This window comes from Macrosteles quadrilineatus, unplaced genomic scaffold (assembly GCF_028750875.1).
Source record: "Macrosteles quadrilineatus isolate MER2022 unplaced genomic scaffold, UCM_ALF_1.0 Scaffold_5__1_contigs__length_97177068, whole genome shotgun sequence".
In the NCBI taxonomy this organism is placed as follows: domain Eukaryota; kingdom Metazoa; phylum Arthropoda; class Insecta; order Hemiptera; family Cicadellidae; genus Macrosteles; species Macrosteles quadrilineatus.
Window position 1 is genome coordinate 66,352,900 of NW_026542598.1, and position 25,331 is coordinate 66,378,230.

Here is a 25,331-nt window from a genome sequence, read left to right on the forward strand (position 1 = left end):
GGAAATTACTGAGCTCAGTGGAGGAAATCAAACAGACGCCGAAAAGATTCCCTCTGATCCAGCTCTGATCCACGATCTCATTGGCCTCGTCGTCCTCGTCATATTTCTCCTGTTAGTCGCTCCGTTCCGCGTTCCGTCGTTGGTTGGTTAGTTTCGTGTTTCGGTTCATTTTCATATTTGTTTTGTAGAAGTTGTATTCGTTTCGTAATTCGTTGCGTATCGTATGTATTGTATAGTTATAGAATGGTTTGAGTTTGAGACTGAGAGTTTGTTTGTATTTATGTTTAATGGCGGTGGTATGTCAACATTAAGAATGGTGTTTACGAAAGTTTTTTAACAACATCATAGTGCTTATTTCACCAAGAATATTACTAAACTAATTTTCAGCCATGCCTGCAGTGTTAGAAAGTATTGAAGTTGATAACTTCAAATCATACAAAGGCCAATATACTATTGGCCCTCTCAAAACCTTTACCGCGGTGATTGGACCTAATGGATCAGGTAAATACTAACATTCTTACTATGGTTATTTGTAAATAAAAGTAGTCATCCTTCGCCTTAAAGCTGGAATCGAATAGCCTACTACTACTTTTTTATAGCTAGGCCTAAGAATATTTTCAAATTAATGGGTTCAGTTTTAACGTACCTAGGCCTAGGCCTAGCCTCCAAGCAGTTCAGGCTAAGTTAGCCTAGCCAATAAAGCTTATAACGCTGGTCTAGTTTTTTTGAACGTGGAAAATCCCATAGATTTTACTTACTAGGTAGTACCTAGTGATTAGGTAGTACCTATACCTACTTAATCATCGAACATCCCCGATCAAATGCAATCTGTATGTAGGCCTACCAGTTTGTTTAAATGTAGCCCTAAGTTAGCCTATATACGTGCAAGTTAGGCCTATTGCACTTCTGACACCATCAATCCCTTTTGGGTAAAAGATAAAGAATCGGCAATAAGCTAGGTCTAAGTTAATACTTCAGGGCTTCCACCCATCCCGATTCTGTTGGGAAAGTCCCAACTTCGGGTCCGTATGCCCGTATTTAAGCATAGGCAATGTTGAGGTAAATGCACCAGTAGGCCCAACTTAACTTAGTTGACCCGGTATTTGTTTACTTTAGGGGCTTCTAACGAATTTTGAAAAAAATGTTTTTTTCTCATTATTTGGCCTATTTTGAACACTTTTTACAATTGGCACTTTTGGGGCAAACGCCTATTTCACCCTGAAAATCGCATTTGAAAATTGCAAAAAGTGCTAAAAATTTGCGTAGTTTTTTTACTCCTAATGTGTTTTTACTATTACTAAGGACCTACAGAACTAAATATAATCCAATCTCACTCTAGGTCTAATCTAACCTAACCTAACCTAACCTAACTTAACCTAACCTAACTTAACCTAACCTAACCCAACCCTACCTAACCAATGCTTAGGTTAGCAATATGCCGAAAATAGCGGATTATTAGTTAAACCAAGGTTAGGTTAGTTTAGTTTAGTTAAGGTTAGGTAAGGTATGGCTGGTTATTGAGTTATTATTTAAATCAATTAGCCTAAAATCACCTGAATATTTTAAATCTAACCTAACCTAACTTAACTTAACCTTACGTAAACTAACCTAACTATATTTAAACTAACCTAACCTAACCTAACCCAATCCTACCTAACCTAACCCAACCCTACCTAACCAATGCTTAGGTTAGCAATAGGCCTATGCCGAAAATAGCGGATTTTTAGTTAAACCAAGGTTAGGATAGGTTAGGTTAGGTTAGTTTAAATATACATCTGCTTATTACTACAATAATAAAAACACATTTAAAGAAAGGCAAGGGGGGAAAAACCTGATTTTCTAAGTAAAAATGGGGCGATTTTCAGGGTGAAAAAGGCGTTGGCCCCAAAAGTGTCAAATGTAAAAAGTGTTGAAAATAGGCCAAATAATGAGAAAAAAACATTTTTTTCAAAATTCTTTAGAAGCCCCTAAAGTAAACAAATACCGTCAAGTAATGTCAAGTAAAAAATTGACCCTATAACCCTAGATGGCTATTGCACGTAAATTTGATGTAGGACAAGTTGTGTGTAACTTAGCGTCTCAACCCCCACCCCCTCAACCGACACTACCCTCCTTCCAGCAGTGCTCTCAGCAGTCATTCGCCTTGTGATGGCTGCTTTGGTTGGGTTGTGAGTTATAGACATCCCAAGAACAAAACAACCTGCGCAGAAACAAAAAGATCATATGCGGTTCGTGCCGGTAAATTAGGTGTGGCGTACCATTCAAACCTGCGTGGCTCGAAATGGCCCAGGATTCTTTAGTTTCTGGTATGTCTATAGTGTGTTTCTTTATGTCCTTGCTAGTCGGTTTCTTGGAACGCATGTCAAACTTATGTGTCAATACCCTTTGTTTTTACTAAAATGGCGGGCTTGTTTATAGTAAAACGGCCGGCTGTAGGCCTACACCAAATTTATCTATTGATAAGCTACCCTTAGCGTCATACTGTATGAGGCTATCTTACTAGGCCTAATGCATTGCAACTTCTATGTACATAAAATTTACGTAATTGATACACTTAGCGTCATACTGTATGACGATAGGTCCCTACCCAGACTTTTCTGGAAAGCCAGGGATAGGGTGATTATATCTATCTCTGGACCTGCGCTGGCAGTCACGTGACCTCCTCGCTGGTGGCAGCCAGCCAATGCGAACCCCTAGTAGTAGTCACCAGCGGCTGGTGAATTATCATAAGTCTAGGTTTTTTTAACTAATATAATGGTTTTAAATACCTTCAGTCACCAGTTCAAATAACTTTTTTGCATTTTGTGCCCTCTTCCTGTTGCAAAGCACAGGTGCAACAGCTAGTTTTTTAATATATAAGATGTAGGACGCAAGATAGAAGCACAATTTAGGCCTAGGCTAGGCCTACTTATTGTCCTGAACATTCAATATACCTATATCTAGTTTAACTCAAAGTTTCAGCCACGGAAATTATGAATAGGCTATATGAATACTGGTTTGTAACCAATAAACAGCTTACTAGCTGAAGACAGACACAATTGCAACTGTCAAATAATGCACTGATTTCAAGAACAGTCAATACCTAGCTATCAATTTTGCTTTTGGGTCAGCAAATTCTGTGAGAATGTAGTTTCTGATTGCCTCTTTTGTATCATATAAAAAAAAACAAAAAAAAACTATTGTCTTACTATAAAATCTCTGTTGGTAGGCCTACCTGAGTAAAAAAGGATTTTTTTTAGCCAGTGTCACTTAGTTTTGTGGGAGTGTTGGAAGAACCTATCCCATCTGCGCCAAAGTATGGAATTTGTTGTTTACATTTAAAGACTACTAATAAAAGCTTTAGCCTAATGATGTCTAATGATACCTATCATCATTAAAAGCAGAGTGAGTTGAACAGTTACAAATTCTTATAGTTTTTGGTTTTATATTATTTTGTAGCCTAAGTAGAATCGTCAGATATCAAAGTTTTACAATAAAAATGATATTAAGGTATTAATTTTAGTTTTAAAACCCAGGGTCCTCTTAAGTTATGATTAAATTTCACTATTTTTCAGGTAAATCAAACTTCATGGATGCCATCAGTTTTGTTATGGGAGAAAAGACTTCTTCCTTGAGAGTGAAACGTCTCAGTGACCTGATCCATGGTGCATCAATTAATAAACCAGTGGCTAGAACGTAAGTTACATTCTCCATGATATGACATTCCATTTCAAATAGTTTTTTACAGTTTAAAAATGTACAATGCCGTTTTTATAATTTGTTTGTTTTTATTATCCTGGGTAAAAGAAGATTAAATCATCTAAAGTCCAACCTAATATTTAATCCATTGTAGCCTACACTCATACTTCACTATCTCTGCTTCAGTGTTTACTATCAGAGCAATTAATAAAAAAAAAAAAAAAACAGGAGTCCTTGTGTAATAGGGTCCCTATGGATTTCCGCATCAGTATAAAACAGATTTTGTTTAGTTAAATTTAGTACAGTTCAAACACGCTCGGGCAGAGTTTTTGGACTATTGGCTGTAGTCTGGTGTATTCTGCATCTAACAAATCTATTGGTATTTTTTGACTTCATGTTTTTTTGTGTTACATCTCCTTGTAAATATGGATTTTTTTAGACGGTTCTCAGTAGCACTTTTTTTTACTGAAAGTTTATTTCACCAATTAGGCTACTATTTTTGAGTCAAAGTTTTTCTCTGTCTAAACAACGACATCACGGTTTTTTTTAGGCCTTAAATGAAAGATTGACGGATCATGTAATTTTAATTTGATATCCACACTGTAATGTTTTTATCCACTGATTTATCATGAGTCATGAAACTAATAGGCTATATTTTTGTTTTTTTTAAGGGCTTCTGTAACGGCTGTGTTCAGGATGGAAAACGGATCCGAAAAGAGATTTACCAGAACTGTAGAGGGGACATCATCTGGATACAGAATCAACCGAGAAGTAAGAGACATTTCTTTAATGCACCAACATCGTCATTTAAATTAGTGATGTGTCAAAGCCGAATCTCAAATCTCAAAACCATCAAAACTTAGAAAAAGTTTCGGTTTGGAGATTCAATCACCAAGTTTCGAGATTCAAAAGTTTCGAAATTGAAGATTTTGGCAAGTTTTATTTTTGAAACTGCTGACATTTTTTTGTGCCTTTGTTATTGTTTTTAACACTGTTTCCAAACAAGCTGGTAGCAACAGAGCAAACATCACCATTAACAGTAATGAAACAAGTAAATTTTATCCTGAACTTCAAAAGGTATCTTAAATATCGAGTATGGCATAATCATACGATCATGCGATTTTCTCATAAGTTTAAGAAAAATGGTATTCCTACACCCACATAAAGTTATAAAGCTAATTTTTAGTCTCAGTTTAAAGAAGAATAAATAGTGTATTTTAAACTAAAACTATGTTTTTTTGTGTGTAGTGTGCCGGGAAGTATGTCTTGAACAGTATGTATGCATAAAAGTATAACAGTGAATTATTTTTAAACAGTTAAAGAGTAAATTTAATCAGACTCACAGACTACTGGCTTAAACACCTGGTTTTCCTGGTTCACATAAATATGAATTGTTCCTGCCAAACTGAATAACATATATAGTTATAGATGTTAGGATAGTGAATCACTGTATTTAAAAACTTTACAATAATCACTTTTATTATTATTAACTAAGAGATAAGGAACTACTTTCATCCTACACACAACCACAGGCAGAACACTATCCCTGAAGTTGATTATGATTTGACATGTTTGACAGAGCTACGTCACAGCTGACATGCTAGGACAGCTGATTGTCAGAGTTACCAATGCATCCATTTAGTACATCACTACTATAAGAGGTTACAGTCCAATGTTTGTCAAGAACCGCTGATAAGAGAGTCCAATATTTCTTATCATTGCCCTGTGTATCACCTGTTATCTTTGATGGTCACTTTTGAGCAAAATAGCAGGATGTCTGCTGTTGATAATAGCAAACACAAATATAAACTAGGTGAAAAAGTGTTTGCTAAAGTAAGGGGTCATTCTCACTGGCCTGCTTTTATTGATTCTCATGAAGCAAACTTGAAGTATAAAGTCATTTTTTATGGCACATCAGAATCAGCTATTATTAAGGAAATAAATATTTGTCCTTATTTAGAAAATAAAGCACGGTATGGGAAACTGAAAAGTAAACATTTTCTAAAGGCTATTAAGGAAATAGAGCTCTCATTTAGAGATGATAAAAAATTGAATAAGTCTCAAAATAGGAGTGCAAATAGTACAAATCAAAATGAATCTACCATCATAGTTGATGAGCCCTCTGCATCTAGTAGCCCTTTGCATCCACCTAGGTCTTTTCCTAACAATACTGACATGACAATAAGTAGCAATGTTGATGAAAATAATGTAAGCAAACCTGTCAATACTTGTGAAGTTAAAGGGTGTGACGTGCCCTTGATTGATCTGACAAACAATTTACCCTTAAATACTGAGGTTGTCTCCACTGGTATAAATACCATCAACAAACAAAATGATCTCTGCCTGTCTCTGATAAATAATGAGTGGCTGACTGATGAAGTCTTCATGAAATACTTTGAATTATTGACTTTGAATATAGTAAAAAATAACCAAATTTTATTCATAAATCCGGTTATTGCTCAGGCAATTAAATGTTTACAAGACATCGATTTTATCCTGGAAAACCTAAATATGTTGGAGAGTAAACACATTCTCATACCAGTTAATGATTCACCAGCAGTCGACAAACCGGGGGGCTCAGGCTCTCACTGGAGTTTGCTGGTATATGTGTCAGCCCAAAGCAAGTTTCTACATTTTGATTCGGCTGGAGCCGCTAACTATGAACATGCTCTACAAATTGCTAAGTCACTGCATAATTACCTACGAAATAAAGGGCCTTTGGATCTATCAACTGTTTCTGTCTCCAAACAACTTAATGCATATGACTGCGGGGTATATGTACTTATGTATGTAGACATTATCGTACAACTAATTCTACAGGAAAGGCCATTCGATGCTTGGAAATCACTGCTCCCAGACATCACTGAGTCGGATCTACTAACAAAGAGGGGACAGCTAGCTATATTATGCAATGGCACTCAGCTTAAATTGGCAGCAGATGTAATAAGCACTTTAATGGTGAAACCGAAGAAAAACTTTAGAGTGACTCCTGCAGCAATTATGGACAGAGAAAGTGAAAGACCAGCTACACAGCTCAACATTAGTAGGTCTACTCAATCTAATGTTCATCAAATGGTTGAGAGAAATAATATAGTGCAAGAATGTAACAATGGTGGCTTTAGGCATCAGAAGAATGCATATAGACCTAAACATGCTGTAACTTACTATCCATCAATATCGAATAGGTTTTCTTCACTGAATAGTCATCAACCAGAAGAAGAAAGGTTACCAATTAATGCAACACCTTCATATAAGGACAAAGTTATTTGCAGGGACAGCACATGTAAGAAAACCAAATATGCAGCAAAACTACATCGAGACAACAAACAACTATCATCAGATACAAACATGGTGAATTTATCAAACAGAAACGGGAGTCAATCTCGGTGTTCCAAATTACATGTGTTTGCAGATAGCCACGGCAAAGATTTGGGAAACTTAATCAAATCATTGATGCCCCGATCCACTGACACCTTTGTTTTAGCAAGCTCAGGAGGTAAACTGGATCACATATTAGAAAAAACAAATAACAAGATCAAAGATTTTAAGGAGAATGATGTAGCAGTAGTAATTGCAGGTGCCAATGACATCGGAGACACAACTATAAAAATGAAGAATAGTGAAGATAACATTCCAGCGGTCTTAAACAAATTTGCCACAACTAACAGCCAAACAAACATCATTTACGTTACGCTCCCCTACCGTTTTGACTTATCTTGGGACCACCCTATTAATAAAGAAACACATGCAGTCAACAGTGAATTGAAAAAAATGAGACATCTTAATGTTGTTAGTATTTGTGATTTTAAACGTAGATTTTTCACCATTCATGGGCAACACTTGAACAAACACGGAAAACAGTTGCTGAGCAGAAGAATTGCTGACACTGCCTCAAACCTGACCCTTACAAAAAGATTGAAAGAAATAGAATCGAAAATATTTTTAAAAGTTGTTGAGGATTCTATGGATACTTATATTGACAAACATTGCAGTAGATCAGAAGTTTCATATGCACACTGCATTTCAGCAGATCTTGACAATACAGAGAAAAATATGAGTCAAGGGGTTGCGACTGTGTTCAGAGACAAATTTGGAAGACCAACTAAGGAGGATCATTGTTTCACTAATTTGACATATCAAAAAACTAAAACGGGAGCAGCTGTTTACAGTCTTATTACAAAGCCTAAATATTTTCAAAATTTCAACAACTTAACTGAATATAAAAATAACTACAATCTAGCCTTTTCTCAACTAGCGGATGATTTCAAGGCTAAAAATCTGCAAATTCTAATATGTTCAACTATGGGTTGTAATCGTGATCGAGTCCCACCCAAGCATTTTGTGACCAATTTATTGAAATTTCAAAATGTAACGGGAGCTACTATTTTTATCATAACAGGCAAAAAAGACCCACACAAATTTCTGAAAAATAGATTAAAGCAATCAACTTTTGTAAAGTACCTGAAGCAAATAATAGTTGACGAATACTTCAAGAGCTGTGCTGGACTAAAGGCCTTAGTTGACACCTCCAGTGGTAAAATTACTGAGAGAGTAAATACTGAAAAAACCAGGCCTATTTGTATTGCTGACAGAGAAGATCAAGAACATCTAAGATCAAGTATACAACCTGCATTGCTGACACTGTCAGTTAGCACCAACCACCCTACTACCGAGCCGACTGATGTACCTTCACCTTCCCTGACTGAGACGAGCAACAGCAATCCTGAATCTGAGACGAGCAACAGCAATCCTGAATCTGAGTCCATTCTATCATCTCGAGAAGAAAAAAGTGGTGTTCAAAGTGATATGGGCAATCATGTGATTGGTGAATTAGTGAATGTTTCTTTAAATCCTATACCTGAAGATGACTCTTTAATAGATTTAAGCTCAGAAAATGTAAACAAAAAAATCAACTTGGAATGTGAAACCATGCAACTGAAAGATATTGGTAATCAGACCTCCACAAGTCACTTTTTAAACTCCCAGGCATGGCCATGCCTGGTAGCAAAGTGAGTGTAGTACCTAAATCTTTAGAATTAACTTCTAAGATCAATAATGATAAGAAATCATGTAGTATATCTGTCTTCCATCAAAACATACAATGTCTAGCAACTAGAATTGACTCATTAATTATCACAATTGAAGAATTAAAGCCACATATTATAATTTTGACTGAACATAAATTAAACCAACATGAAATAACAAAACTCAAAATACCAGGGTATCAAGTTTCGACCTGGTACACTAGAACAGATTTCGGGGGAGGGGGGGTATTAATTTTGGTGTCAGAAAAAATTGAATTCAAAAATATAATGCTAAGTTCATTACAGGCGCTTAATCAAGATAAAATCTTTGAATCTTGTGTAACAGAAATTAAAGCAGGCAAAGAAAAATTTTTAGTGGCTGGGGTATATAGAACACCATCACAAGACGTTGATATATATTTGGAAAAACTAAGTGAACTTTTGAAAATTTTAAGTAAAACTGACAAAAAAATTTTATTGGGGGGTGATTTTAATATTGATGTTTTGAGGGAAGACAATAAGAAAAAGAAGTTTGTTAATGTTTTGCAGATGCATGGTTTTAAATATACAATTAAAATTCCAACTAGAGTTGCTGAAAAGAGTTTATCTGCCATTGATAATTTTATTACTAATTTAGATAACAATTTTTTTGAAGTAGAATGTTTAATTACAGCATTGTCAGATCATGATGGACAACTTTTTAAAATCCTCAGTTCAAAAAGTACAAAAAACAATTTAAATCTTAAAATACATAAGTATGAAAGGAGGTATAAACAAGAGAGCATTAACCTTTTCATTTATGACCTTTCCAAAGAGGATTGGACAAAACTTTATAACTGTAATGTGGAAGACAAATTTACTTATTTCTATAACATTTTAAAATATTACTTCAATTTGCATTTCCCTAAAACAAAAATAGTTTCCAGTAATGTAAATAATGGATGGATTGATGATGAAATTATCAATGAGCGTCATGAAATAATTGCAGAACATGACTTATATAGAGATGATAGAAGTAACATAGCATTGAAGAATTATATTAAGGAACACAAGAAGAGATACAAAAATATGATAGAACTTAAGAAAAAAACCCATTTTGACAATAAAATTAGAAATTCTACCAATGTTAACAAAACTGTTTGGAAAATTGTGAACACTGAAACAAAAAGTAAAAAAGAAAGATGTCATAGTAATATTTCACTCAAACATAACGGCAAAAAAATAGAAGAACCATATGCTGTCGCAAACATCTTAAATGATAATTTTGCTGAGATGGTTGACAAAAAGGTTTTACCAAAATTAAAGAAAACCCAACAACATTCTGATCAAAGTATTTTAAACATAAAATTTAGGTGTCAAACCATCGATGAATCAATTTTGACATCCATAATTGATTCAATAAAACCTAAATGGTCATCTGGTTATGATGAAATTCCAATCAAAATTATTAAAGAATCAAAATCTGTTTTGTTAAAGCCACTTTTACATGTGATTAATACATCACTAATAACAGGCGTTTTTCCCGCTCAACTAAAAATATCAAAAATAATTCCAGTATATAAAAAAGGTGATAAAAAAGATCCGCAAAACTATAGACCATTGGCAATTCAGCCTGCTCTATCAAAGCTATTTGAAAAAAGTTTACTTTTTCAACTAGTAGATTATTTTGAAAATAACCACTTATTAGATCAAGAACAGCATGGATATAGAAAAAATAAATCTACTACTACAGCTCTAATTTCTTATATTGAAAATGTATTACATAAGTTGGATGAGGACAATTATGTTGTTGGCGCCTTTTTAGATATGTCTAAGGCTTTTGATAGCGTGAATCATTTAAAGTTACTGCAAAAACTCAGAGCATATGGAATTAGTGGTAAAGAACTGGACTGGATAAAATCTTATTTAGAGGGCCGCCAACAGTTTGTTAACATTGGGTATTTAGATGGAAATAAGATGTACAATGTTAGATCTAATGTTAGGGAAGTTAAGTATTCTGTTCCTCAGGGATCTGTGTTGGGTCCATTCCTGTTCCTGTGCTACTTGGGAGGGATGCCAAAACATTTATCTGAACGGGTAGAAAACAATGCCCTCTGCTTGTATGCAGATGACATAAGTATGTCTATACATGAAAAGAATATTGAACTTCTTGAAATAAAAATGAAAGATTCGCTCAAAATAATTGGAGATTACCTAAATGAAAAAAATCTTTTACTTAATGAAAACAAAACAACCTTTATCAAATTTGAATGTAAAAAGTCTGGCGAAAAGATATTTGAAAATTTTGCATGTGAAACCAAATTTTTAGGTCTAACCTTGGACAGTACACTAAAGTGGACCTCACATGTCAATAAAATATGTAATAAAATTAGCTCCGGTATTTTTACTTTAAGACGACTATATCCCCTTTGCAGTAAAGAAATTTTGCGTGTGGTTTATTATTCAAATATACACTCCCATATTGCTTATGGCATTGAAATTTATGGTGGAACAAATAAATCTAACTTAAATGAAATTTTACATTTACAAAAAGAGGCCATAAGGTGCATCCTTAATTTAAATGAAAATGAATCATGTAAAAATCGTTTCAAAGAATTAGAATTCTTTACAGTTTACAGCCTCTATATATATAAGACTATATTATATGTTAAAAGCCGGGAGTCGCAACTGCAAAGACAGCAAGATGTACATACTTACAATACTAGACACAAACAAAATTTTATAATTAAAAAGCATAAAAAAGAAAAATTTAAAGAAAGTCCTGATTATATTGGGGTTACATTTTTTCATTCCCTCCCTTGTAGCATCAGAAATGAGGAAAACGGAAATAAGTTCAAAAAAAGGCTTAAGAATTTTCTAATTAGTGGAGAGTTTTATAATTTTGAAGAATTTACTGCACTATGTTCAAATATGTAAATAAACATGTAAATATGTAAAAAAATAAAAAAAATAAAATGGATCAGGAAAATGGTTTTAGTATTAGTTATAGTTTAAGATTAAGACGCATTCATGTACACTTTGTTGTATGTTTGAATAAAGATTTATTTGACTTTGACTTGACTTGAATACTAAAACTGGTACAATTCAGTTTCACATTAATATTTACTAAACACAAAGAAATATTGACCACTAAATGTTCTAATTATTCTCATATTCATGTTTATGCTGGTGTTAGAAGTTTAATTTTTTTTTTTTTGTTGGTTGTTTATGAAAAATAATGTTTGTTTGGTTTTATTATTATCAGTCACATTCACATATTTATGTTGTCACGGTCAGGAGTCGATCTCTTTTCAGTTTTGATTGCATACTTAACATTTTATGATTATGTCTATTTTTTGAAACCTTGACCTTTCTAACCAGCTAAGTAAAAAATTTTTGCGCGTCTAGGTTTTGAGATTCGAGATTCGGGATTCGATTTTTAAAGTTTCGGTTTCGGTTTTGAGATTTGAAATTTCTGGTTTTGACCATCTCTAATTTAAATAACTATTGATTGGTCGGAAAAACATAGGCTGGAGCTCTTGCTTGTATCCGAACACACCTGGCTTAAGTTACCTAAGGAATTTGATAGACATTGAAATAAAAATAAAAATTTATATTGATTTACAATAATCCCAACATTGTTGAGAAAATATTTTTTGCAGTTAATTCTTAAAAGATAACCTCTTTATCGGGGAGAATGTCTATGCTCTACATACCTTTAGAACTAAATGTACCATTCATTGATTACAGCATATATTTTGTTTCAGGTTGTAACAACTCAGAAGTACATGGAGGATTTAGAAGCAATTGGTATTAATGTGAAAGCCAAAAACTTCCTTGTGTTTCAAGGTGCGGTCGAATCCATTGCCATGAAAAATCCTAAAGAAAGGACTGTTTTGTTTGAGGAGATTAGTGGGTAAGTGTTGGTTGTGATTTTGGACTTTTTTAGTAATCTTTTTCCCTCTGGCTAAATGAGTTTTTTTTTTTATAAGACAAAATATTATTAAACATGATGATTGAATACAAAAAAAAATAGTTTTGATAATGGTTTGAGTTGAAAACCGAATTTATGTTGCAAAATTTATGGTTAAAAATACTGTTTGGATCATGAACTATGATCAAGTTTCCTTTTGTAGCCAATTCTAGACTTTTGTTCTATTTTATCTGTGAATGTCACATTTAACATAGGTTTTATTGTAACATACGTTGGCACTTCTTCCTGCTTGGATCGATGACAAATGTATGACAAACTATTAGTCTTGTGTTAATGTGACATTTTTGTGTACCTCTACCGTAAAGTTTCTAAAGCAATCTATCTGAACTCTATGCCTTTCTAAAAAAATCTTTTTATGTAGCCACATGGGCTCACTTAAAATATATTTAGCAAGTGAAATGTATTTTCAGATCTGGTGTCCTGAAAGCTGAATATGATCGACTGAAAGCTGAAATGTTAAAAGCTGAAGAAGAAACCAACTACACTTATTTGAAAAAGAGAGGAGTTGTGGCGGAGAGGAAAGAGGCAAAACTCGAGAAAGAGGAAGCCGAGAAGTATCAGAGACTAAGAGAAGAGCTTGTACGTACAATCTGAATAATTTTTTGTTTGATGAAACAGCTGTTAAATATTGAAAATTCTAGACACAGCATGTTATTTCGCACATTACTAGTGGATAAGTCAATTGATTTTTTTAGTTCAAAGATTGATTGACATATTGACAATTTGGCAAATAATTCAAGATTATTTTTTAGGTTGTAATTTTCCTGAACATAATAATCTACTTTTGAATCTGTTTTAACTTAAAAAAATGTATCTAACTTATTCTTTAGGCAGTCAGTAAAAGTCAGATTGAACAATCTTGAATTAAAACACTTCTTAACAGAAAATCGTATCTTTGTTTTAGTTTGGTAATTGGCAGTTTGTTTAGTATTTTTTAATATTATAACCTAATGTTATGAATTTGTATTTGTTACAGGTTGAGAAAGAAATTGAGTATCAACTATTTAGGCTCTACTACAATGAAAGCGATATAAAACATTACGAGAACGAATTAGAAAGGAAAAGACGAGATGTGGAAAAGTTAGAGAAAAAGAAAGAGAAGGCAGAAGAACAACTGAAAGACAAGAAGAAAGATCAAGGCAAACTTAACAAGGAGTTGTCTAAAATTGAGCAAGAAATTAGAGAAGCGGTAAGGCTTTTTTCTGTTTGGATTTTAATCTCGGTTACAGTTTGTACAAAAAGTTAAAACTCAAATTAGATTTTTCTAAATTCTGAAAATTTTACCTATTTATTGGCTCAGACCTATAGATTTGTACAAAGACATTGAAGTACTGTTACGGTACAAGAAAAGCCTGTGGTGAATGCTGTGTTTAGATGAGTTTTACCAGCTTAAAACGTTACTATTGAGTTACTGTGTTCAGTATGTTTCTTCGGAAATCAAAATAAAATCATGTGTATTGGTCTATAGCTAATTTCTTATTCAAAGTTTAAGCAAAGATTTGATTGTTGAACTTCTATTAACTGATTTGAATGATAAAAAAATGCCTTTTTTCAACTACACACTCTTGTTGATTTCAAATTGTACTAACCAAACTGTTGTACTTTTACAGGAAGTGGAGATTAACAAGAAGAGACCTTCTTTCATAAAGTCTAAGGAAAGAACGACTCACATCCAGAAGAAGTTGAACACTGCCAAAAAGTCTCTGGCAGAAGCAAAACAGGCTAACGACGCTCACGAGCGGGACATACAGGAACTTCAGACGGAACTTGAAGAGGTCAGAAATTAAATTTGAAAAATGAATACTACAACTTGACCTGTTAACTGTTTATTTAAAGTAGCCTACACTCACTTAAAAGCACCTCAACCAAGTTAAATATCACGGTTTAAAACAAATTTTTAAATCACTTATTTTGTTTACTTAAAAATAACGGATGCTCATGCACTCTTGTATCGGGTTTTCCAACTCAATACAGTTATTTAAAAAAAAATCTTGTTGCAGAAAATTGGCAAACATAATGATTTTCTAGTTTATTGATTCAGTTTTTATTCAAACTCGTTCTTAATGAATAAAACTTGACCCTTCTTTTTATACCCTTAACAACACCTTTCTTTATAAATAACAACGGATCAATGAGATTTTAGGTACTGCTACTAAAACAGACAACAATTTTTACAAAAACTGAAATGGGAAGATAAGTCTGTAAACAAGCAGTCTTGTATTAGTTATCACAGAAGACGATGTACTGTATCAAGAGCATTATATATAGGTACAGTTGTTTTATTATAGCTTAATGTACAGAATACAAATGTAATCTATGTTTATTTTGTTATACTGGTTATGAAGGAAAAGATTTTCCCTTTTAATTCAGCCTATAAGAAAAAACAATTATTAGTTCAAAAACCTCTTTACAGAGTCTCCTGATGATTGGACTTTATCAAACTTTAATACAATATGGACAAATATATAATCATAATGAATAATACAATTTGAATATGCAAAACAATAAACATTTGCTATTTAAATTAATAAAAAGCTGGCACCCCAGCCTCATCTTCAAACTCTCTAAAAGTCCTCCACTTCTTTCTTGTTCTCCTTAGACACATGCTGCTGGCTATTAATGTCGCACAGATGGTTTTTACCCGTATCCAGTTCATCACTAAACTGTAAGGTTTCTTCAATTTTTCTGTTAGGCGTTCTGCCATTGCTCTGAGCAAGGTCTGAAATTCTTTGCCTAGCATTCCATCCACAGACGTGACTAGTGGGGTGAAAGAAGCATTTCTTGTTTGGATATTGTTTTACATTTTTAGCCAAACTCATATTTCAAAAATATTCCCAATTTTTTTCACTTGGGCATTTTAATTCAGATTCCATTGTTTTTACTACGTTGAATGGATGAACGGGTTGTGGTAGCCACAGGCAAACAGCAAGTAAAATACAATTTGTAAATCCAGTATTCATTTTAAAACCCAGCCAATTGAACTACAAATTCAAACCTCTTCGTAAGATTTGATGCATTTGGTTCTGACACATAACTTATTGCAGTTGTAGTCAGTGTTGTTGGTTGTGTTTGCAGGTTGATGCTCGCAGACAGGAGTATGAGGACCAAGTAGCTGGGGAGAGTCAGTCACAGGGTAGAGACGTTCATTTGGAAGATGCACAGGTTAGTCACCACGAAAGAGTTTTTCCAGATTTAGCCTGTATGTACTAAGAACGATTGTGAGACTTAGTATTCACATCTTACAACAAATGTTTCTGCAGTATTTGTTGTTGTTGCCAAAGTCATTATTTGTACATAGTACATACAATTTCTTCTTTGAAAATTTAATTTCGGTTTTGATTTGTAACATAGTGAATCAAACTGTTTTCCTGTTTTGAAATAATTGCACAATAACGTAAATAAACCACTTAGGTAAAATTTGTTTACATGTGATTATTTTACTTAAAGGGTTGAGATAGTATAAAAGGTGAACACAATATCTGATTGCTTGTGTTTAATTATACCTTCTTTAATGTGTGTAGCATCCTCTGGTAGTTTTTGTATGAGAATGATCCAAACACTGGTCTAAACACCATCCAACAACAATTTGGTTTTAGAAAGCACCATTGTTAAGACTAGTGGTAAATAACTAAAAAAAATTGTTGTCTGACTAGGCTTCATCTCAGACACATTTTCTCTTAATTTTTTCCATACTTTTTACAAATTTATAATTTATTTTCTATGTTTTACCTCTGTTTCAATTTTTTAAATGACTTTTCACAAAGCATTTCATTGCAGAGCATTAGGCAAGTTTTGTGATTGATAACTTTATTTAATTACATACCTACGCATATTTCAGCATTAATTTTTTTGTCCTCTTAAGATTGGTAACTTGAAAGAAAGAAGAACCATAATACTTTCTAGTAGTTAATGTAAGCCTAAATTTTCAACTTATTGTTCAGGTTCAGGAGTATAACAGACTAAAAGTAGAAGCACAGAAACAGTCTGCCCGTTATCTGCAAGAGCTCGACTCTATCAACCGAGAGCAGAAAGCGGAACAAGACAAACTGGACAACGAGGCGAGAATCAGAGGAGATCTTGACAATAAGATCAAGCAGAAAACTCACGAGAAGGAGGAGGCACAGAAACGGGTTGATAAACTCATCGAACACATCAGGTGAATGTCACTTTCTTCAACCTGTCCTTTAAGAAACCTTTAGCAATACAATATAAGTAGTACATAAAGTATTTTAGTATTTCAATACAAAAGGTTCACAAATACACAGTTACTGTTTTATCTACGCTCAAGTTAGATAAAAGTTGAAACACACAGTGCAGTACCGGTAGTCATAATAAACTTGAAATAATTTTATATAGGCTCAACTTTATCAGTTAACTACTTTATTTAATTATATGGATCATTTTAATTCTAATTTTGTTTTTCAGTAAATAGTTTTATTTAATAACATTTTTGTTTTGATGTCTTTAAAATACTACACTAGAGATTCTGAAATAATTAAAAACCATAAACAAAGTTAAATATATACATTTTAAAAGTGGAAGTCTGGATTTGAAAATTGAAATGTTTCTGAAAGTTGCACCTCTGTACAGTGACAGGCAAGTTCTCAACTAATCATGTTTAACTACATTTGCAAACATAATCAGATTTTATTTGTTGTATTGTTGTACAGGACGAGTGAGCAAGCGTTGGAGGACCAGAAGCGGCTGCGGGAAGAACTACAGTCTGACGTTGGAACATCCAAGGGTCGAGTGCAGGAGTTGCAGAAGGAACTGGAGAACGTGATGGAACAGCTGGGAGACGCAAAGATAGACAAGCATGAAGACTCTCGCCGCAAGAAGAAACAGGAGATTGTCGAGAACTTCAAGAAGAACTACCCTGGCGTTGTAAGATTATTTTGTACCAACTTTCCTGTCTTGTGATATGAGCCCCTAACTTCATCTTGTTAAGATAAAAATATTAATGTATTGCTAACATTTGAACTTGTGTATTAAATTATACATAGATCAAATGGGAAAGGAAAAATTTTGAAAAAGTTCATCCGGACAGATAAAATGTGTCATAGCTTTTATGAAAAGATATTTTAATTTGGTAAACTAAGTTAAAATTAAACTCTTTTCCCTGTTTGAGCTCTTTAATTAGCCAAATAGTTTTATAAACTTTTCATGAAAGATAAAACAAAACCCTTAACTGATTCCATCCTTATTTGTTACTGTACATAAATACCTTTTCCAATACATTTTTTCTCTAGGTCAGAACATCAACCAGGCATCTCCATCTTCTTCGGACTGTCTGCAGTTCCTCATCACCTTCTGTCATCTTGCTCCTCTTCCTACACATCCATTACCAAACATCTTCTAACCACCCTGATCTCCTCTTATCATCAACTCCACTTTCCCTGGAAAGATGAGTTTGTCCTTGCAGATTATTGACCATTATCCTTGTTACAGTATGACCGGATGATCAACATGTGCCAGCCCATCAACAAGAAGTACAACGTCGCTGTCACCAAGGTGCTAGGCAAGTATATGGAGGCCATTGTCGTGGACACAGAGAAGACTGCGAGACTCTGTATTCAGTTTCTCAAAGAACACATGCTTGATCCAGAGACATTCTTGCCCATCGACTACATCCAGACCAAGTCTCTGAAGGAGCGTTTGAGGTCAGTTATCCAATTGAGTTTGTTTACGAGGGTATTTGTTGCATAATGTCAAAGTGGTTCAATCTACTCAAGTCTTTGTGTACGTTAAAACCATTGACTGTTGGATATCGAAGTAGACATTAACTATATGGACCAGCTGTAGCCAATCTTTTTATTCAAACAGAACAATGTCGAATGAGTCATGTCTGACTCCTTGTGTACAACTAACTATCCAAGTTCAGTGTTCTCCTTTAGCTACCTTGAAGATTATTTAAGATATTTTCCATCACAATTATTAAAAAAAGATTCCATAATGATGCAGGATCTGGAACCTGATTCAGTCCTCAGATGAGTAAAATATGAATATATTACAAGAATCGTACACAAACTAAGTTGAAGTATGGGAAAACAACTCACAGAAACGAGTGGTGTTTATTTTTTCCCCAGTTTCGGCTGGGTTTAAACTTTTGCTTGTAACTTTTTGGTACTTCTTATCTGAGGATGGGAACAGATTCTAGATCCCGAAAAATTATGAATTAGTTTTTTAATTATCATGATGGAAAACACCCGCAATAATCTTTTGAACTCCTCCGTTATTTTTTGTTACTGAGATAGCTTATGTGGCATATTAGAGACAATAGTCAACAATAATTTATCCTCTCAGCTTGGCTTGGTTAAAAAGTTGACAACAGAAATCAACAATTTTTATCAATACATTTAATGATTGGTGTCAATGTTGATGGCTCAATATGCAACGATGTTCAGTTTATTGTAAAACTGGCTACAACTTTATCGTGGGAATAGCATATCTATCACAATGCATAATTAAAAGTGTAATTTAGCTAGTTATCAAGTTCTTATTTTTACATTTCTTTTGTTGGTTTCCTCAGGAACATCAAGGAGCCTAAGAATGTGAAGCTGTTGTACGATGTACTGAACTACTCTCCACCAGACATCAAGAGGGTGGTTCTGTTTGCTACCAACAACGCTCTGGTCTGTGACACACCAGAAGATGCCATGAAGGTGGCATACGAGATTGAACCTATGAACAGATATGATGTGAGTGCTAGACATATTGTTGTTGAATTATGTAAAACTTAACAACGGAAATTCCAAAATGACTTAGGCCTTGTCTCGACTTCTTTAAACATGAAATTAAAAAGTTGTTGAAAATGGTGAAAATTAGGCCTATACAAGAAACAAAAAAAATTGGAAGAGGGATTTTTTTTACAGCAGCGAGTCTAATATATTGTTTTAACTTTTTTAAACTAAATTTTTTCTGCAGGCGGTGGCGTTAGACGGGACCTTCTACCAGAAGTCTGGAATCATGTCTGGAGGAAGCCTTGATCTTGCCAGAAAAGCCAAACGTTGGGACGACAAGCAAATGTCTCAACTCAAGTCTACCAAGGTTTTTTTATGCTTTCTCTTGCTAGTTATTATTGAACAATAAGATATAATTATATATACTGTATTAAAACCTTTTAGTATAATCTCTTTTCAATAGTTTTAGTCACATTATTGACATTTAAGTCCGACGCTGACCACTAGGTATACATTATACCCAAATGTTTAAATGTTGAACTGGATTAGATTAATAAATTTATATAAAATATTGCATGAACTTTTACTGTTTACTGCTTCTAGGAAAAACTGACGGAAGAGTTACGAGAGGCGATGAAGAAGTCTCGTAAAGAGTCAGAACTGAACACCGTCGAGTCTCAGATCCGAGGATTGGAAACTCGACTAAAGTACTCCAAAACTGACAAGGAAAAGACAGTAAGTTTTGAATTAGAGTGAATTAAGTGTTACGATATTAGAGAAAAATGTGCTTACACTAAAACCTTTTATAATTGCTGAAATCAACCTAAATAAATGTGTTGACTATCTTGTTTTGTAGTCATTCATAGTTGTGAGGCTCTCTTTTTGTCCATGCGTTGTAAATATTTCAGTAGCGTATAATTGTATATTGTAATTGAAAACATTCTTTTACAGTTGATGCAAATTGCTGCATTAGATGAAGAGTTGCGACAGTTGGAAGCAAAACTGGAGCTAATATCTGTGAGTAGTCCTATCTTCTTATTATTGGGTAGACCGATGCTTATAGGCTGCCACATCAGCTTATGGCAAAAGGTTTTTAGATTGACTTTCTTAATGAATTTGACACACCAGTGCTAGTATGATTAGAAATAAAAGTATGTAATGAGATGATTGTTATGTACGGTATGTGACTAATTAGCCAACTCATAAATCGGTTACTGATAAGCATTTTCAGAAAATCGTAACAAAAATCATGATGTTCAAAACCCTGTAACGTTGAATAGAAATTTTAACTTATGATCTTTGGCTGCTAATTGTTGAAGGCTTTTTGCAATTAATACTACTTTGTTGGCATTACGAGGAAAATAATTTTTTTTTATAAACCAGGCTAGGAGGGTTTGTTACAAAGAATCACATTAGGATTTCTTTAGGATGCTTTATACTTGACTGTGTATAATGAAGCAGAAATATCTTATTTGTTCATAATATTGAAAACAATTTTTTTTCACTAATGACAATTTTTGCCTCATTTCAGCCAAGATGCGAATCTATCGAGCGATCCATGATGGAACGTGGTCAGCTTATCCAGGAGATGAAAGAAAAGATGAACCGTGTTGAAGATGATGTGTTCGAAGATTTCTGCCGTTCAATTGGGATGCATAACATCCGACAGTATGAAGAGCGAGAGCTTCGCAGCCAACAAGAGAGAGCAAAGAAACGGCTTGAGTTTGAGAACCAAAAGAACCGAATCATGAACCAGTTGGAGTTTGAGAGGATGAAGGATACTAAGAGTGAGTTTGTTGTTAGAAACGGAGCTTTAGTTGTGAATTGTCTTGTTAGGGATGTTACTAACACTATAAAATAAGCTCATCTGTTGTTTATTGCTAGATACAACCCCCTGAACAATCAAATCTAGAAACATTTGTCAGTAAATGGAACAATATAGGATAATTGACAACACCCTAATGTAGTTAGCCTTATGTATCTTTTATAATTTTTTCTCTTAACTTCATTGATTGTTACTTTTATTTATTTGTAAATAATGTACAGTAAATCATTTGCTATGCTATGTTAACAGACAACGTTCTGAGGTGGGAGCGAGCTGTTTCTGATGACGAGGATGAGCTGGAGAGAGCCAAGCAGGCAGAACAGAAGCAGATGTCAGAGATAGACAAACTGATGAAGGAGCTTGAGAAGCATAAGAGTGAACGGCAGACCAAGAAAATGGATGTGGACGCCTTTGAGGAACAGATTGGCAAAGCCCGCAGAGAGGTGAGTGGACTAACCCTGGTTGATATGCAACTTGAATTAATATTGTCATTGGTTTACAATAATGGTAAATAGTTGGTTACCTGTGTAGTTTGAGGCTTAGGTGGGAAAATAAGAAGAGCCAGCTATTAGAATTACTAGAAGGGAAACACTGGTTTAGGGGACAAAATGTTTAGTTAAAAAAAAAACAATAATTTTATTTTGATCTTATTGGTGATTTGTAAATTCTTTTGTGAGATTTTGGTTGTCAACATGAATACAATTTCGTTGGGTAGCAAGGAGATGGGTAAGAAAATTAAGAGTTTTATTTGCAAACAGAAAAGGTGTACATATATATATACCTCTCAAGAAAACAAAAAATATTAACCAAGGAACATTTTCTCTGTGTCTTAGAACTCCTTTGGGCCACTGAAAGCCATAGTTTATTGTTTATTTCAACCACTTAATATGTTATTGGTTACTAGGGGTGTGCGATGCATCGAAAATGCATCGAAATTTCGATTCGATTCGATTCGATGCATCGAATCGCGATTCGATTCAGTGGTGGTCAAAAAACGATTCGATTCATGAGGGAGTCAGTATCCATATACGAAAAACGCCTGCAGAAAGTCAACGCAATACCCGCAATACAGGAGCGCGTTGCTGTTGCGTTTCCTTTACGAAGGCGTTCTTATTTAATACATTCTTTGCATTAAATATAGCTTTAATTGTTTTATATTTTTTCGTTTTGACATTGCAAATGATAAGAGGTTTTGTTTTTTGTCTTGATGTAAGCAGTGTGAAAAATATTTTACTACAGTACTGTAAACTTAGCCAAAACAAGATAGGTCACTCCAAAATGATTTTTAAAATAAGTCTGAAAAATTGTTACTTAATACTTAACTAGTAAGATTAATGTTATAGACTGATACATTTGGTATTTTTGTTAGTGGTCTGCCGGTCCCAATTTTTGTTCGGGCAAGAGAAAAAAAAGAATAATTTATTTCCAAAGAAACACTCTTATATTATTATATCTATTATTACAGAGGAATTAAAATGTTCAAATGAGAATTAAAGATTAGTAAGTTGGCTCACGAATAAAGACACAACAGAGCAATTGCCGCACTGCCACTAGCCAGAGCTAGTCTAGTCGTCTACTCCTACTGACAAGATTGACAAGACAAAAGCTGTTACGCAACACTAACAGTGCAAAGAAAACAAAGTCAAAAGAATAGACTATTTATCCAGACATACTAGTTTAATCATTTATTATTTATTCCATACCTAATTTAAAATATATTTTAGTATTTTACATAATAAATTATAAACAAAATAAATATCTGATATAGTGAACAGATCTGTATCTTGGTTAGATGGGGTTAAAAAAATATATTTCTAAGATCCAATACAATATTTACAACTCACAAATTACAATGAATTAATTTCTTTGAAAATGATCTGTAACAGTTTTGTTTTTGAATAAAGAAATATATTTTTTTGTCTCTACTTCCTTGTTTCATCACTTGCATTTTGTCAGCAATTGAAGCAACTGGGTAGCAACCGGGTGGTGTAAGAGGGGAGGGGTAGGGTCTATGACCTTGAATGCACACATCGTTGCCTGGGCTTGGCTGGGAAGAGTGATTCATTGTTTTTGTTGACATACTACTACCCTTCCTTCAGAGAAAAAGACCCTGCTGTTCCAAAAACATTGAGGGTAGTTTAAAAACATTGACCTGTGTTGCCAAGGGCATTAGAAGTTAGCATTTAACTTTCTTATCTCTTGATTTAATATTATTTTAATCTACTATATATTATTTAAGAGTTACTTTTCGGGTACCTAATTAATTGTGATTTTGTTTGGCTTTATTTTATGGATTTTTATTTCATTCATTAGCTATCAAAATCAGTTGTTTTAGGATTTTAATCTCTTGCAGTAGGTCTATACTACTGTATGACATGATATGCATTTTTTACAGTCCTTAATAATTATACCATAAACAATGTTTGTGTGTTATTTACTGTTTTTTAGTTTTATAGTAGGGCCTAAATTAGTTTACACAATATCTTTTCTTCAATGAGTTCTCCACTTGTCATGTTGCTTAGTACACTTTTAGGACTTTTTTAGGTCCTATAAAAAATAATGCCTATGTAAAGCTGTAGGCCTACTAACTGATGCCAATAATAGATAATTCTTTATTTATGATGATGTAACAAATAATGTAAGTGTGAGGTTATTATACTAAGGAGGTTAGGGGGCAGGGAATGAATGATACATATTGCATGGTGGAAACATATTATTTTTATTTTCTTCTTGCTTGCAGTCCTGAAGCAGGTCCACAGGATATGTAGGCTAAATTTATTTCTTAATGGTCTTTTTATATTAAGTTCCATTCAAATTTGTTGTAATTTAGCTGACGGTACCTATTTAGTTATTTAAACAGTTATTAAAATGAGAATTAATGTCTTGATAAAAAAAATATTTTCTTCTTTCGTGCAATTGAGCCAATTCCAAGTAAAAATTATGAAATAGGCAAGTAAACCAGCTCACAGGTTATTCTAATCCCTATGATTGAAAATAAATATTTTTTCACCTAAAATTCATATGTTAAGTATGAATAGGCCTAATACCACATCAACAAAAATTTGCATTACACAAATGTGGTAAATTTTAATTATTGTTAATCCACTCAATTGACAATTATGAATAGAAAAATACCGTATTGCTTCGAATCGAGTTGCATCGAATCGAATCGAAAATCTTTTGAATCGAATCGTTGCTTCGAATCGAAAATTTCTTGCTGCTTCGCACACCCCTATTGGTTACTGATGATGTATGTTTGTAACAGGTGGGAGCGATTGCCAAGGATATTCAGGCTGCACAGAAGCTAGTGAACAGCATTGAGAGCAAGCTTGAGATGCGTAAGGGAGAGAGACACAGCATTCTCATGCACTGCAAGGTAAAGTGGGGATTAATTAATTCATTTGATTATTAACAATTGAGTTATTTTGTATTTATTTTAAAGAAAAGTCATTTGGCCATTTTGGGAGATTTTTTAGGAATTGTTGGATGGACCAAGTGGGATGACCCTCTCTTGTACTAAGAGTACCTACTTAGTATTTAAGTTAATTTTGATTACATTCATTCATCCATGCAAACTCCAGCGTTGTTGCTCCAAAGGTTCTTAAAGTATATTTAGACTGTTGCCTTGTGTTTCTAGATGGAGGATATCCAAATCCCCATGTTGCATGGTAACATGGAAGACATTGTTGCACAAGATTCTTCCACAATGGATGATAGCAGCTCCACTGTCGCTGCTCAGATATACGACCGTGAGGCCAGGTAGATATACCGTACACTTGCTAATCTGATTCCAAGACCTTGGCTATACTGAATTAGGCCTAAGTACTGAGCGCCTTCTAAATATAGGAACCTTTCTTAGTGTATTAGCCTACTAAGCCAAGTGCTTTTTCCTAAACAAAAAATTACTAAGGTTATCAGACAATTTTTCAACCCTTAGCTGAATTCTTCAAACATTACTTAACTTGCCTGAAATCCTTTTTCCTTTTTAACTGCAGAAAACCTTCCTTAGACTGATTGTGTATTATACACTGAGGATATAGTGTATTTATTTTTATTCAAAAGTTGTAGGGTTATACATTCCAAATTTTTATTTTTGGTTCCGCTGATTTCTAAACTGGGAACCAAAATAGAAAAAGAATCAAATGTGGAAC

At 33.9% G+C, this 25,331-nt stretch overlaps 1 protein-coding gene across 1 annotated transcript in view; it reads left to right on the top strand.

The window, feature by feature from the left end:
• Nucleotides 1-288: 288 nt before the first annotated feature.
• Nucleotides 289-25,331, top strand: part of LOC128995664 (structural maintenance of chromosomes protein 1A-like) — a 25,345-nt gene continuing 302 nt past the window's right edge. Inside the window, exons 1-19 of the mRNA XM_054420681.1 lie at nt 289-501; nt 3,555-3,675; nt 4,350-4,449; nt 12,449-12,597; nt 13,086-13,254; nt 13,652-13,864; nt 14,286-14,450; nt 15,751-15,837; nt 16,617-16,831; nt 17,346-17,559; nt 18,124-18,335; nt 19,205-19,373; nt 19,600-19,722; nt 19,959-20,090; nt 20,307-20,372; nt 20,887-21,142; nt 21,430-21,623; nt 24,446-24,556; nt 24,818-24,939. Of these exons, the coding sequence (XP_054276656.1) occupies nt 390-501; nt 3,555-3,675; nt 4,350-4,449; nt 12,449-12,597; nt 13,086-13,254; nt 13,652-13,864; nt 14,286-14,450; nt 15,751-15,837; nt 16,617-16,831; nt 17,346-17,559; nt 18,124-18,335; nt 19,205-19,373; nt 19,600-19,722; nt 19,959-20,090; nt 20,307-20,372; nt 20,887-21,142; nt 21,430-21,623; nt 24,446-24,556; nt 24,818-24,939 (2,930 nt within the window). The 5' untranslated portion in view covers nt 289-389. The remainder of the gene's footprint in view (nt 502-3,554; nt 3,676-4,349; nt 4,450-12,448; nt 12,598-13,085; nt 13,255-13,651; nt 13,865-14,285; nt 14,451-15,750; nt 15,838-16,616; nt 16,832-17,345; nt 17,560-18,123; nt 18,336-19,204; nt 19,374-19,599; nt 19,723-19,958; nt 20,091-20,306; nt 20,373-20,886; nt 21,143-21,429; nt 21,624-24,445; nt 24,557-24,817; nt 24,940-25,331) is intronic.